At 39.0% G+C, this 15877-nt stretch overlaps 6 protein-coding genes across 6 annotated transcripts; 2 read left to right on the forward strand and 4 right to left on the reverse strand.

Annotated features, from left to right (window-relative positions):
* Positions 1-680: 680 nt before the first annotated feature.
* MDH1-1 (malate dehydrogenase) lies at positions 681-1679 on the forward strand (the record flags this gene model as incomplete). The annotated part of the gene is made up of 1 exon (XM_043195295.1): positions 681-1679. One exon carries the CDS (start codon positions 681-683, stop codon positions 1677-1679), a length of 999 nt encoding a protein of 332 aa, XP_043049961.1.
* A 688-nt stretch (positions 1680-2367) lies between these two features.
* On the forward strand, positions 2368-7256 carry CAS5 (Cas5p; the record flags this gene model as incomplete). Its single annotated transcript, XM_043195296.1, has 3 exons — positions 2368-2373; positions 3551-3557; positions 4795-7256. The coding sequence occupies 3 exons, from the start codon at positions 2368-2370 to the stop codon at positions 7254-7256; spliced, it is 2475 nt and encodes an 824-aa protein (XP_043049962.1).
* Positions 7257-7423: 167 nt separating this feature from the next.
* On the reverse strand, positions 7424-8632 carry AAT22 (Aat22p; the record flags this gene model as incomplete). The annotated part of the gene is made up of 1 exon (XM_043195297.1): positions 7424-8632. One exon carries the CDS (start codon positions 8630-8632, stop codon positions 7424-7426), a length of 1209 nt encoding a protein of 402 aa, XP_043049963.1.
* Positions 8633-8927: 295 nt separating this feature from the next.
* KQ657_004630 (uncharacterized protein) lies at positions 8928-10685 on the reverse strand (the record flags this gene model as incomplete). Its single annotated transcript, XM_043195298.1, has 1 exon — positions 8928-10685. One exon carries the CDS (start codon positions 10683-10685, stop codon positions 8928-8930), a length of 1758 nt encoding a protein of 585 aa, XP_043049964.1.
* Positions 10686-10948: 263 nt separating this feature from the next.
* NEM1 (Nem1-Spo7 phosphatase catalytic subunit) lies at positions 10949-12883 on the reverse strand (the record flags this gene model as incomplete). The annotated part of the gene is made up of 2 exons (XM_043195299.1): positions 10949-12518; positions 12876-12883. 2 exons carry the CDS (start codon positions 12881-12883, stop codon positions 10949-10951), a joined length of 1578 nt encoding a protein of 525 aa, XP_043049965.1.
* Positions 12884-13215: 332 nt separating this feature from the next.
* KQ657_004632 (uncharacterized protein) lies at positions 13216-15836 on the reverse strand (the record flags this gene model as incomplete). Its single annotated transcript, XM_043195300.1, has 2 exons — positions 13216-15584; positions 15833-15836. 2 exons carry the CDS (start codon positions 15834-15836, stop codon positions 13216-13218), a joined length of 2373 nt encoding a protein of 790 aa, XP_043049966.1.
* Positions 15837-15877: the final 41 nt, after the last annotated feature.

Raw genomic sequence — 15877 nt, forward strand, 5'->3', positions numbered from 1 at the left:
AGTTGTCAAAGCCCACTCTGGTTTTTTCTCCAGGTGTTCGCGCCCCTTTACATCATAGAGAAACTGAAGAAGAAGGTCTGTATATAGAATAGCAAACGATCTTTAATTGAGGAACCTTTTCAAAAGTGAAGGGCTACCAATGTGGAGCTTGTAGAAATATTCTACCTTCGGTAAGAGGTTTAAAATTATTGGAATCCTGCACAATGACCTGACTTCCGACTGAGACTCCGAGCCAAATTAACGTTGATTCGGCATCAATAGGTCGACGCATAACGTACTCTGATTGGTCAGCAAAATGATGTGCGCCCAAACTACAATTGAGCGATTTCCTGTATACTCCACCCCCATATTTCGGCCACTGCCATATGTCCGGTTTACCCATATACTGTTTGGCGAGTCATGAACAATTTGACTCAACAACATGACAAACTTAAACCCCCAAGTGTTGAAATGAATCTGGCCATAAGTCACCGGTCCGAAGAATTAACACGGAAAAGTGAACTACGGAAAAAATCCCGACATCCAAATGGTAAATTTGTCGATTTTCATTAGAGGTTGAAAATTCTCATTGATTCGCATTTAAAAGGCCGCTTGTCTGCACTTTTCCTCATAAGCCGTAATTCTCTTCTTTTCCTTCTTGTCCTTTATTCTTTTTGATTATTAAACTTATTCGTAAAAAGATGTTCTCCAAGATTGCCACCAGAGCCTTCTCCTCCTCCTCTGCCTCTGCCTACAAGGTTGCCGTTTTAGGTGCCAATGGTGGTATTGGTCAACCATTATCCTTATTGATGAAATTGAACCCCAAGGTTACTGACTTGGCCTTGTACGATTTAAGAGGTGCTCCAGGTGTTGCTGCTGATGTTTCTCACATTCCCACCAACTCCACAGTCAAGGGTTACCAACCAGAAGACATTGAAGGTGCTTTGACTGGTTGTGACGTTGTTGTTATCCCAGCTGGTGTCCCAAGAAAACCTGGTATGACCAGAGACGATTTGTTCAACACTAACGCTTCTATCGTTAGAGATTTGGCTAAAAACATTGCTGAGTACTCTCCAAATGCTGCTGTTCTTATCATTTCTAACCCTGTTAACTCCACCGTCCCAATTGTCGCTGAAGTTTTCAAGTCTAAGGGTGTCTACAACCCAAAGAAGTTGTTTGGTGTTACCACTTTAGATGTTTTAAGAGCTAACAGATTTGTTGCTGAAATCGCTGGTACTGATCCATCCAAGGAACACGTTACCGTTGTTGGTGGTCACTCTGGTATTACCATTGTTCCATTGTTCTCTCAAACTAACTACAAGGACTTGGCCACTGATGTTAGAGATAAGTTGGTCCACAGAGTTCAATTCGGTGGTGACGAAGTTGTCCAAGCCAAGGATGGTGCAGGTTCCGCCACTTTGTCTATGGCTCAAGCTGGTGCCAGATTCGCTGGTTCCGTCTTGAACGGTTTAGCTGGTGAACACGACGTCGTTGAACCATCTTTTGTTGACTCTCCTTTGTTCAAGAATGAAGGTGTTGAATTCTTTTCTTCCAAGGTTACCTTGGGTCCAGAAGGTGTCAAGACTATCCATCCATTGGGTGAATTGTCTGAATTTGAAGAAGGTTTGGTTAAGACTGCTAAGGAAACCTTGGTTGGTAACATCAAGAAGGGTCAAGACTTTGTTGCTCAAAACCCATAAATGTGACTATTTTGTCAAAGGTTCAAAGCTGATTATTTTTTCAGATTGAATTGTAAATAGCTCGTAAGAGACAATATACACTATTATGTAAGTGACAAATAATATATATACTATTTATCGATCACCGACCTCGGTTCTTGTAATTGTCACGTGCCGTTAATTTTGGATAAAGTACACGATATCTACTTTGATCCCGCTCCACGCTGAAATTCGGTATATTTCGGATTTAGACTTCTTTGAACAAACTCAAAATTCAACTGACAATTAAAATGCAGGCTATTTATTTGATCCAAGTGTTAGAATTATGAGTGAATTGTTTGTTTATGTTGCTGAAAAACGGCAACTCTAAGAATAGACGCGTTCCACATCACCACTAACAATGCAGTTTGGGTAGAGTAAATGCGGTGAGCCAGGTTGCAGATCAATTGTGTGTGCCTTACAACAACTTTTTTCTGACAACTAAGAACCTGGACCTTTTTAGCAACAACTTAAGTTCATATGCTTAACCCTAGACGATGAATTGGATACGTAGTAAAACTCAAGAACATTTGATGACTTGAGCTCCCTTCAAAGATACATTTAATTGCTACTATTATTAGACTATTTTTGGATACTATTTGAAAGGACGCTAAGCCTAGCAACGTATTTTTTTTTTTTAGAGTGGGCTTATACTTGGTTCAAAAACATAATGTACGTATTTATAGCCCCACATACTTAATCCCAAACAAAACACATTAGCTTTATACACTACAACAAAAACACCCCCAAGTGAGGTTAATTCGCATAGAATTTGCCAATAGGAAATAACGACTAATCTGAACACTGCCAACAGGAAGAGAATAACGACTAATCTGAAAACCAAGCTAAGGGCTATAATTAATATTTGTATGCTAATAAAGTTCGAAAAATATCTCATTTAAAAGGCTACCATTAACCCCAACAGTGCTCTTTTACGGCGTGCGGACGCAATGCGCAAGAGGTCAAAGAACTGATACCACATGTCTCCATTGAGTTAGAAAGTGGTACTAAACGTGCAGCATATCGCATTGCATCACATTGATGGGGGATGTTCCATGTATATGCATTAGAATTTGATGGAATCTAATTTAAGGTTTGAAGTTTTTTACTTTAGAAAGCTGGGCTGAGACCAGTTTTTGGTAGTTCATTAAGTTTTGATATGTATTTAGTATATTCTAGCCGTTGAGAATTCATGCACAAATGACCTCATAATAATTTACCTATATGCACGACTATTGTTCGGTATAAATTGGTTGCAGAAGAATAAACATGTCAAGATTATTTTCCCCTTCAAGGAAAGCAGTACAAGAATCTGTGATCAATTAAAAAGATGAGAGAACAAGGTCCTGTTATATGGTTTAAGATTTGATATTGTAGATAATAGAAAGGATATCATCGTATAGAAGACAAGTGAAGTTGGCGAAATATTAGTAGAATTAACAATTTTTCGATGGCAATGATCTCTTTACAATACGAGTCGCTTAGCATGACTGGTGGGGGCAGGCAGGCGGATCACGAGGGAAAAGTGATAAAAAATAATTAAAAGATTTGCTGATGAAGAAAAAAGGGAAACAAGGGGAAAGAGGGAATTCAAACAAGAGGGGTATAAATATTCGAATGATAACAATAATCGTAGCAATATTTAATGAAGATGTGATGTCAAGGGGAAGTTACTTTATTAGGATATTGAAATCAAAAAGGCTACATCGTGAGGGTTTTCAAGGCGCGGTGTGTGCTCTCCTGAAACCAATAAACGTTTACCGTGATTATATCAATCACCAAGGTCGAAGCACATTTATACAACGAAGACAATAGGGCTGTGATATACATATTAATTTATAATTTTGCCTTAGATATTTCGTAGGTCCAGACTATTGGAAGTAACAAGCTTTTATAAGTACGGATAACGGGCCGAACGCTCACAATAGAAGATATTACATACAGTCATAAAGACAATAGAATATTTAATGGGATCAATGGTTAGTATACAAGCAACAATAACAAAATTTCTCCTAAAGCGGGTTTCAAGTAGTAACACAACGTCAGTTTCTTATAACCTTGATTCAACCATCATATAACGTTGATTTGAACAACTATCTACAGTCTTGTGAGATGACAGTAGAAGCAAAGAGTATTCCAAGGGATCTATAAAATGAAGTATTATAGTTATAGCAACTAAGTACCCATTTAGCTGGTTCCACAAGTGAACAAAAGTAGAATTGAGTATAAGTTCACGTAGAGTGTAATGCTGCAGCAAAATAGAATACCACGTCCAATATTACTGTAACTGCTTGTTACTGTTACTACGAGTACCACTATTATTACCACTAGTATACTATAGTATCGTCTATACTTATCACTCGATTCATTAATACAGAAAAAGAAAATTGGTTGGCACAGGAATCTAAAAAATAAAACACCACAAAAGAGCTGCTTGCGAACCAAAAAAAGTCTGCTTCCCCTAAAAAGTTCACAACGGAATAACGCTATTATCATCACCATATCAACCCTCAATAGGGACCTATCATCATCTGATCTTGAACTTTGAAGCCGTCTTCAGACAAAATTAATATACTGAAAGTAGCACAGCTTCATCTTTCTTCCTCCTGTCCTTAACTACTACCTCTGTCTAGGAGAAGGAAAAATAACATAGCCTGAGGTCCACATAAGCAAGCCTTAGTTATATTCGTCAGCCATCATCACCACCACCACCATCACTTGGGGTTCTCGTCTTTTGATATATCCCCGTTGATCAAAGTCAAGATTGCCATCACATTCTCACACAATCAAAAACAATTCATACGAGCCTTGATGTTTTGCTGGAGTTAGTTTACATATTAAACCCGATCCAGCTTAGTATACAAACAAAAGCCATAGAAAGCCAATACTTCAGACGTATCATATTATTACTGTTATTGTTATTGTTATTGTTAATACTTGCATTAATTCGATCTTGCATTAGTTCGATCATCATATATAAAAATTATCATCTTGTCTCTGGCCAATTGACTCGAATTGACCTGACACCCTTGCCCTTTTTCATCCTTTGCTTTGATTTTCTACCATTTCCCAACGTCAAAAATTTCATCTTCAAAAGATACCTCCGACAACAGTCAAGAGGATCGCTGTCCTAAAGGTCCACCAGCTCCTTCATCCGAACAAGAGTATTATTATCATCAACAACAAGCTGAAGGTGAGGACGATCAAAAGACAATAGTAATGGAAAAGTTTTTAGTCAGCTCACCGGCCCAGTTGTCCCAGCCTTTCGAAATGAACTCTGATTCTTTCATCCAGTACAACAATATGGACTTTTTAGATCCTAATGCCACTTCAATGATAATGGACTCGAATTATCTGCAATCGCGTGTTTCTATACCAGTTCTGTCTCCACAGAATGCAACCGCTGACAACCCTGCTTCATATGGCGCCTTCTCGTTCCAACAGTTGAACCCGAATCAGGCGTCGGATTCGTCCTTACTATCAAGTAGTAAAGAGTTTGTCCCTGAAAATGACAGTGGTCAAGATAATAATAAAAATAATGACGACGACAATAATACTAGTAATAATGATGATGATGATAATACTGAGGACATGGTTCCTAAGTCAGACAACTCAACTCTTTTGCATAGTTCCGAGCTCATGGGCCCGAACCAATCATTGCTCAACAGCAACTCCAAGTTTAGTCATTCTAGGAATGTTTCATTAGACGATGGTTATTATAATACCTCATTTCTACTGGGAATGGCTTCGTTGTCCGCCTCATCCAATTTCGCAAGACCTCCACAGTCTCTGTACCAATCCATGCACTCAACTTATAGACACCATAGACCTACTTTATCAACGTCTTCTGTGGCCTCTGCTAATCAAGATCCACCGGCTTATTTAGATCATCAATATGGTCATCATCAATACCTTCTGCATCCAATGTCTATGCAAAATAATCCAAACTTGAACACTCAATCACAACAACAACAACAATCTCCTTCAAGTTATTCCATGGATTCTATGCATCCCCTGTCATCATCTATTTCGTTCCAATCCTTTCTGGAATCACCCCAATCATTTGCTAAGCAACCCTCACAAAGTCAAGTACTAAATACTCCAAGACGACACTCCAGAAACAAATCACTTTCCACTTCGTCAGTAAATACTTATGCTACTCCCTTAAGGGGTGGTCTTACTTCCCAACACCAAACATCTCAATCCAACTTAATCCCACAACCTCCTGGAATGTCCCCTGTGAACTTGATGGGTTCTCAAAGAATCACTAAAACGCCATATCTGGCAAAGGGTAAAGGACATTCAAGATCAAGGTCCAGAATGTCCATGGATGCTACTGGAGCCTTTCTTCAATCGTTATCATCTCAAAGTCAACCATCTTTACCACCTACACAACATTATAGTGCTCCCGGTTCAGCATCAGCAAACATCCAAGGTAAAAACCCATTTTTCAATTCGCCCATCATGTCTCCGGGAAGTCAGTCAAATTTAGATATTTCTTCAACGGCTACAACTCCTCAGCACCAACCACCTTCAACAAGTCAACGAATGCAACAAGCTAATTTGAACTTGGGACAAACAGCAGCAGATAGTACTTCATCATACCGAAGATCATCGACCAGTATCCAAAGTTCTTATTTCACTACGCCTCCAAGTACTTCCAAACAGCATTTACCTTATAATCCTCATATCCATCAACAACCTACCAATTTACTTTTGAGTGGGTTCTCGGGTGCAGGGAAAACCTCGGAGTCTCCTACCCATGAATCTAATCCATCTCTTGGAGGAAGTGCCCAAACTGGTGTTGGGAATGATTCTTCCACTATCATAGATGCGATCAACATCGAAGGACAGGATAATGATGCCTTTAAGCAATTGAAGAAAGCAAAGTCGCAATTACAGATATCAACTGTAGGACGCTTTCTTCAACCACCTCCACCACCACCTAAGTTTATGTCTGACGTAGCCACTGCAACAACAGCTACTACTAACTCAGCTCGGTATATGTCTAATGTTCCAGAACAAGGTGGTGGTACTGGACTTTACTTTTATGAGAACTCTGAATCAGGCTCTAACTTCGGAAAGTCATATACTGACATGAGTGGAGGAGGAATGAATGGTTCGTTATTACCTGCAATTGATTCCATGGGAGACAAATACACTGGGGAAGATGGGTTGGAGTTTGGATTACTGGGATATAGTCATCAATCATCATCAACAATTCTGAAATCAGCAATGCCAGAGGAAATGGCTGCAGCATTGGGGGAAGAAAAGGTTAAAGAAATCAATACCTTGGTAGGCAATGAAATCAATTTACAGAGCTTGAAATTGCCAGTTAAGAAGAACAAAAAGGAAAAGCCCTTTGATCCAAAGAAGAAACACGCTTGTCCATTATGTGATGCTAAGTTTCAACGACCTGAGCATGTCAAGCGACATATGAAGAGTCATTCAAGTGAGAAGCCTTTCCAATGTGAAGAGGCTAATTGTGGGAAACGTTTCAATAGAAAGGATAATCTCAAAGCTCATTTGAAGAAGATTCACCAAAAGTCTAACTCTTAAATGAATTGAATGAATTAATGCTGACTGACTGACCCTGAAATATATCTCAACTTTAATTTTCTACTTTTATTTCATTTTATTTTATTTTACTTTATTTTATAACATTTTTATATTTTGCAATGGGACTCGGTGTTTACACAACTTAACACACTCAACTAACTGTAAAATTAAGAGCTTCTAACAACTGCATCCAATGCCTTACAAAATTGGTCCAAGTTGGCATCGTTTAGACCAGCAACGTTAACTCTACCATTTTGAGTAAGGTAAATGTGGTATTCAGAGATCATTCTTTCTGTTTGTTCTTTCGTTAACCCCGAGAACCAGAATAATCCTGTTTGTCTAATCACGTGATCCCATTTCCCCGGAGTTTCCAATTTGGTCAAGGTATCCAAAATACGTCTTCTCATAGTAACCATTCTTTCAGCGACACCAGCAACGTCTTGATCCCAAACCTTCTTGATCTCCGGAGTTGAACCAACAGTACTGACGATTCTGGCTCCGTAAGCAGGACCAAAGGAACATTCTTCTCTGAAATTCTTCACCATATTGCTATGCACAATGGGCAAGCTGTCTTTGTCTTGAACAACGACATGCAAAGCACCAGCTCTCTCTCCATATAAGCCCAAATTCTTGGAGAATGATTGACATACAACAAACTCCATCCCGGCTTCGTAAAAGTATCTGATTGGCCATGCATCCTCGTCCTTGTCACCAGATGCAAATCCTTGATAGGCTATGTCAAACAACACCATGCAGTCTTTGTTGATAGTCAAATCTCTAATGGTCTTCCATTGGTTTTTAGACAAGTCCGCTCCAGTAGGATTATGACAACATGTTTGCAAAATGAAAACTGTCTTTGGACTAGCTTCTTCAATCGCACAAACAACACTTTCAAAATCTATAGTTTTAGTTTCCTCGTCATAGTATTTATATGTGGAAGTGGTACATCCAATGTGTTGAGCCATTGGAATATAATTGGACCATGCGGGTGTTCCAACAGCAAAATTAGTGTAACCAGCGGATCTCAAAATCAACATTGCCATATGAAGGGATCCCGTACCGGAAATGGTTTGAATAGTAGCAAGTTTGCCTTCCCCTGCAATCTTATCACCGAAAACAGTCTGTTGAGCAACAGGAATGAATTCAGGTAAACCACTCATAGTTGTATAGTTATGACCTGGTTCAACCTTGTTGTAGATTTCCTTTGCCATCTTAACAGAAGGAAACATGAATGAAGACCCATCGGCTGCTTTATAAACCCCAATTGAAACATCCATCTTATTAGGGTTAGGGTCGGCAGCATACCGGGCCATGGTTGCAATGATTGGATCCAAGGCCTCAGCCTCTAACTTTGAAAACTTTGTAGTAACAGTCATTTTTAAATTGAATCAGTAGAAATCACTAAGGGAAACAAAAGGAATAATATTTTAGTCAAAAATAGTCAAACACCAAATTGCAAGCTATTTAACTAATTTGAAAAAGTTTCAATGTATTTGTGTACTGGAACGGTAAAACGCGGTTATTCGCGGCAAGTGACTGAATGCCGCCGTTAAAGATAAGTTTTTTCCCTTTGTTTGTTTGTGTCTCTCGGACCCCGCATATCATGCGATGTCCCGAGACCGGTAACGGAACGGAATCAAACATCTGAAAACTGAAACTCATCCCCAAGGGTTATTGTGATGGTGGGGTTTGTAGTATCACAATGGCCTTACATTTGTCCATCAATGACCACTTTGGACTTGGAGGGCCTGGTAAGTCTTGGAATGGCACTGTGTTGAGAACGTTAAGGGTAGTTCCTGCCGTAAATGCTAAGGCATTTTGAAAGATCTGTTGTGCATGTTGTTGTGAGGAAGTGGTAGCAGATGATAGTTGACTCGCTATTGTTTCCATCATTTCAAATATAGTAGTTATATCACTAACGTAGTTTGAGGGGGACTTGATGAAAAGGGGGACTTGTTCTTTGGGTAATTGTAAAATATAGTGGTTTAGCATTCCTATTGTTTTCAATTTGACAAGAATGAAGGGGAAATCAATGCTTCTATTCTTGGATTCTGCCAATGTCTTTGTTGAAAATGCATTGCTTACCAAAACTTCTGCTAAGGCTGGATCAATTTGGGTTAGGCCTAGCTTTAAATAACTTTGTAGTGCAAGTAACTGAAGCTCAGTGCCATCTGTAGGTGTCAATTGTAATTGGTTGAACCCGTTCCAGAACTCAAGGTCGTACTTTTTCCATGCCTCATCTCCAGCAGAAAGAGTAAGCAACTTCTTTAGGAATTTGGCAAACACCCGTACAACCTCAGGGTAGTATTGTTGATTAGTGACGATCATCGTGGCCACTGCCAGTAATGGCAGATGATGCCCGACAACAGCGTGGGCAGTTGAAGGGGCCAAAAAGTTGGTTAAAAAATGGAAGCATTGAAGTTGTACAATGTCATTGTAACGGATTTGAAAGACTTCACTGATGAAATCCTCTGGAGTGTTTCCAATGGCACCTTCGACAGCATCTCTTTTCTCGCTGGATATAATGTAGTTACCAATGTTGATTAAACAAGCAGCAAGATAGTAAGGATCAGAGAACTCATGAATACTCTTGACTGCTTCAATGGAGAATTGAACATCGTTGAAATTGTCAAACGAAGTCATGGACGAGATACTACCACTGATAGCAAAGAGTTTCCGTTTCAACTTGATAGCATCTTTTATATGAGTAGGCACACGAGATATCAAGATACAGATATTCTTATTGGCGTCTATGGAATCGATTCCAGGGAAGTCAGTGAACGACGTTAGCACCGTAATACAATCAATTAAGTGGTCCAAGTACTCTGTGTCTTCACTCGTCGCGATATGTTCACGTAGTATTTTGATCAAGATATCCAAGGATTCGATGTTTTTATAGGCAACATTCTCTCGGATGATGTCTTGGTACTCCATCATGATCTCTGCTAACAGTTCAACCACAAACCTCCAATTATCCACGTTCCAACCGTAATCCACAGAGTGAGATCCAAGGAACTGAATCAACGGATTGAATAGACATAATTCCTTACTAAGATACTCAACGTTCCTCCTGTCGTTATTGGTATTATGGACAAACTGAGAGACCAAGATCAACGTGAACCTTCCCAACTCAAAGTTACCGGAGGCGAAGATGGCAATAGCGGAGTTCCAAAGGGAAACGATCAATGGATCGTCCGAAATAAGATAGCAGCGGTTTCTATCGCTGTCTGCTGTCAAATTGATCAATACTTTTAATGTCTCGGACTTTACTTGATCTGTACCATTTTGTAAATTGGTTTTCAGTGCTTCAATTATACCGTTTAGATTTTGGCTGATTTCTTCACCGTTACGGAACTGTTCGTCTCTTAAAGCCACTGACAATTTAAGGAGAGTTTCAGCATTGTTGAGGTCATCGTAACGGACAGACATTAATTACGCTGATAATGAAGATGGTTATAGTAGTTTGATAAAAATTGCACTTACGATAACGAAAATGATGTACTTTTTTTGTCGCGACATACATAAGCAAAGACATAACATGAGTGACAAGAAATGTCAAGTATAAGCTGTCGTGATGTTCTATTTCTGTCATATTGTCTATTTCTGTCATATTCTAGTTCTGTCATATTCTAATTCTGTCATATTCTAATTCTGTCACATTCTAATTCTGTCATATTCTGATTCCGTATTTGCTAATACTTTTCAAAAACCTTCTCTCCAGATCTAAGTCCCAAGATAAACCGTACATCAATACAGACACTCAAACTGTGCAACATGGGCAAAAGATTCAAGAGATCACGATCATCTTGGTCGTTAATCCAGCCTTCGATCATCACGGCATTATCTTCATGTAAAGCATAGCTCACTGGACTGTTATCCAAGATAACTACATGTTTAAGCTCATCATCCTTGGGGAAAAACTTGGATAAGTCCTTGATGTACCCTACGCCTGGTCGGAAGGTACAGTCGTTTCTGTAATACCTTCTGCTAAACAAGTTTCGTCTTGGGAACCTGTTCCCTACTGAATCTCGTCCCAATATTTCAGTGCCTAATGCTCTTGTAGACAGAAGTTTATATTGAGAAACTGCTGAACTCGTTGCTGATTTTGCTGCTGCTTTATCTGCTTGGGCAAGGACTTCACTTTCCAACCAATCAATGATCGGATCAGCATATTCCTTGACACTGGCAGTGAAAACTTGTAAGTCATACCACCTCGATACCTCCAGTAAAAAGTGATCACAATATGGACGTTTGAGAACATAGTACAAGGTGGATATGTTATGTAAACTGATTTCTATCAATTGGGAAGATGCAGAATTGGAATAAGACCTGGGAGACCCTCTTGAAAGCGAATGGATAAGCGTTTCATCCAAGTCCAAAATCAACGTCTTGCGTTTCCGAGGTCTATCCGGACGTCTTGAAAGTGGATACAATCGTTGTGGAGGGGGGATTATGTATTTTGATGATTCTGTGGGGGACTTGAAGTTATTTGACAACAAGTTTTCGTGTTTAAGCAATTCGGTTTTATCTTCAACTGTCAGTTCAATTTTATGGTGATCAACCGGAGGATGAGAAAGATTATCATCATCATCATAATTACTGATATTAAGGAAATATGCAAAAGGGTAAGTCACAAGATACCACATGAAAAGTAATGGTTTAAGAATAGCATAATTGGGAATAAATAAGATGACATATGCTACTTTATTAATGAATCTAGGCTGCTTTTCTTCTTTCAAGTGTTCATGTTCATAATCATCTTTAGGTAATGCTTGAGTCACTGGTGATGATTCAATGTCATCTAGCTTGACGATTTCTTCCTCTAAAAGATCAACTTCATGGAATTGTTTACTATTATTACTATTATTATTATTATTGGTGGTAGTACTAGTTGTATTATTGTTTGACTTTCTTGAACGTCGTCTGAGTCTTTTGGATGGGCTGGTGTTATACCTGTTCTGTTGACCATTAGCCAGTACTTCTTCATCTTCTTCGTCGTCATCTTCAAGTTCCTCATCTTCAAGTTCTTCTTCATCTTCTATTTCTATTTCTTCTTCTTCTTCTTCCTCTTCTTCTTCTTCTTCTTCCTCGTCCTCATTCCCCTCCTCTGCGTCTTCTTTAACTTTTGGTATTGCCTCGGGCTCCAATGTTGGGTCTAGTCGGGTTTTCTCACCTTCAGCATCTTCAAAGGACACACTGTTGTCTGCGGGATACAAGCTTTCAAACGACGACACTAGAAGCTTGATGGAATTCATGATGCAACTGATATAATGGTGACAATATGAGTTAAGTACGACACAGTTAGCACGGCGCAGTGAATACGACACAGTAAAGGAAGACACTAATGGTAAGACCAGATGTAAGACACTGACAGTATGGCACTAGTTAATACTGACACTTGGCACTGACACTTTACAATGATGGACTAGCTTATCCTTTTTCATATACTAAAGGTTTCGCTATTACTTGATTTAGCAATTCAGTGTGTTTGGCACATGTCGTACTTTTTACTATGACATAAGACGTCCCAAATATTACACAAACAATCACTTTTGGTTGGGTTAAGTCATCATAAAGTTGTTGCTCTATGTCTGATAGACGGGCGTTATTTTGACTAACATGGACATAAATATTATCGTGACAGTCTCGGAGCAGTACTTGAATCAGTACTTGGATAGACAGCTGTCAATTTATGTCAACAGGTATTCGTCACTACATGATAATTGTAGATATACATTGATGGAAATAAACTAATGTCGCAGTCTCATACTACAGCTAATACTAATTAGACATTATCTCACTATAATTAATGTCGTCTGCTACGTAGTATCATTATCCTCTTACTTAAACCTTTCCCTATATACCCCATCATTCACCACCCACCCCAACATGTTTTCGTAGCACAAAAGTCCTTTGTTGAACTGTCCAATGTCTCCGATCAATTATCAAATGTCTCCTATCAAATGTCGCTGCCTTCATCTATTAAATGCTGATTAAGAAACCTCTGAAGCACTGACTTGATGTTCGGGATTTGCCAGTTGTCATTATTGGGATTGAGTAATCGATTGGTAAACGCTTTGAAATCCATTACCCCATGGTTTCTTCTATTGGTATAAATATCATTGTCGTCCCAGAAATCATCTTCCTCTTCATCTTCTATCATCTCTGTGTCGACCGAGCCGTTGTTCTCAATAGTGAAATTGCTCTGTAAATTGGTTTGCACCATATCCAACTTGATCAATGTGTTGGGTACTTGTGACAATGATTCACCACGGGATCTAGTAACCTTCTTGGGTCTGTGGTGGCGTTTTGGGGTCCCATCACTCCCAACACCGGTTGGTTCTTGTTCTTCTTCCTCCTCCTCCTCCTCCTCCTCCTCCTCCTCCTCCTCTTCTTCTGCTTCTTCTTCCTCCTCTTCTGGCTTGACCAACTTCAATTGGTTCGTATTATATGATTGACAGTATTTGCATCGTAATCCTAACACATGATAAGGAACATTCGATTTTCCCTTGCAATCATTGCAACTAACAATACATCTCCAACGGTTATAAGGCTCCGGTAACGGTTGCAGAGCAATCTCTTGATCCAAGATTCGGAACTGTGACTCAATATTCACCACTGTCTTCTTACAAATAGGACACTTATAACTGTGTTTGCTCATTTCATCATAACAACTTTGATGAATGGAATGGCCACATTTCATAAACACCACGGGTGATATCGACGTGAATAAATACTCATTGCAAATAGGACAATTCGAATGAGTTGTATCTTTAATACACTTGTGTTTCTCTTTCAAATCTATGGAAAGACAAATATTGCAAGTATCACAATGGAAATAATCTTTATCAAGTCCTAACCCTAAACGGCAAATCCCACATTTATCACAATGATAAATGTCTTTGGTGGGGTCATTATCATATAACACACATATCTTGCAAAAGTAATTGGCCAATTCCAATCCACATTCAACACAATATGACAGTTCAGGCACTTGTGGACTATTGCAGTTCATACAGAGAACGTATTTGACTTCAGATCGAACCAATTTATGATCTTTGACTTCGGCATCATGACAGAATCGGCATGTGTACCATTTAAAGCATGTTGGACACTCTAGTTTGCAATTTCTTTGATAATGAGCACATCCCATAACTTTAGATTCTTGGTTATAGTATGTTGGCGTTAAATCTTGTTGGGTAAGTTCGACTTCGTCATCCTCAATATCGTTAACTTCATCAACATTATCGCTATATTCTTCTTCTTCTTCCCTGATAATATCATCATTATCATCATCACTTTTGTCGTCCCCAACTTCTAAAACCAAGTGTTCTTGTCTATCAAGAGCAAATGGCTTTGTTCCAGTTTTCTTCTCCATTTTCTCATTCAAATACTTATAGTAGTTCCCCATCATAAGTCTTGTCACGAGTTTATTCTTCAGATGTTGACTAATGGACTTCAACTGTTGGATTTTTTGGATCTTTTTCCGTAGCAAATCTTCCTTATAAAAATCATCTAACGAATCAAGATCCGTAAGAATCGTCACATCTTGGCTTGTTAACCCCTCTATGTCACTGGCATCCACAGCACTTTCTTCTGTCTCTGAATGGAATCTACTTGATCTTAGTCCGTGTTTATGTCTTTTTGAACGGTGAGGGATCCGAAGATTGGGATTTATGATATCATTCAATATCGGTTGGTTCCTATTAACTATGCCACTAACACCCACAGGTTCAGTATTAACTTCTTCATGGCCGTTCAAATCCAGATAATCATCTTCAAAATCTGAAGAATCGTCTACCGGTAAAAGAATCGCCTGATGTACAATATCTTTCAATAATTGTAGTCTTTCCACGGCTGTATTCATGCTGAGACCTAATTGCAAGTCTTTCATAAGATTATTCATTTGAATTCTGGAAGAGATTGCTGTTTTTATGGAATTGACCAAAGTTTCATGGTCTAATGTTCCTTCTTGTTCGGCACCATCATTATCAACAGTACTACTAGCGTTTGAACTCGCTTGGATCAGATGAGGAAGACTCTGTTTGTCTGCTTGGTTATCACTGCTGATATAATGCGCCAAATAGGCTGATAGCTCTTTAGGGAAGTTCTGGATATGAGGCCATTCTAAAGTAGGCATATTTGGAAATTGAAAGCTAGGTCTACTGGCATTTAAATATTTCTTCAATTGGTTCAAGTTATCCAAACTGAAGGACCCAATCCGTTCCAAATCCTCAGTGATGGAATCAGACTCGCTAGACAGTTGGTACCCTTCGGTGGCATTATCATTATTATTGGTATTTTCTTTATTATTATTGTTATGACTATCTTTTGTTGTATTAGGGGTATGAATTCCTAGCATAGTGATGTCGTTTTAAAGGAAGAAGTTTACGCTTGAATAATGTGAAGACTGTTGAATCTGGTACGGGTTTGGGTATGCAACATCAATTCCGCACTACTCTTTAGGCCATGGGCCAATACCAGTACTGCAAACTACAATACTCAACACTATCCTACTTAACAAGGTATAGTCATCACGTAGGTGGTAGGTAAGTAGACGACTAACTGATTCATACGCATGATTTCTACATGATATCATTCCTCTATTGGGCGTTGGTTGT

This window comes from Scheffersomyces spartinae (assembly GCF_019049425.1).
Source record: "Scheffersomyces spartinae strain ARV_011 chromosome Unknown scaffold_7, whole genome shotgun sequence".
NCBI lineage: Eukaryota > Fungi > Ascomycota > Pichiomycetes > Serinales > Debaryomycetaceae > Lizanozyma > Lizanozyma spartinae.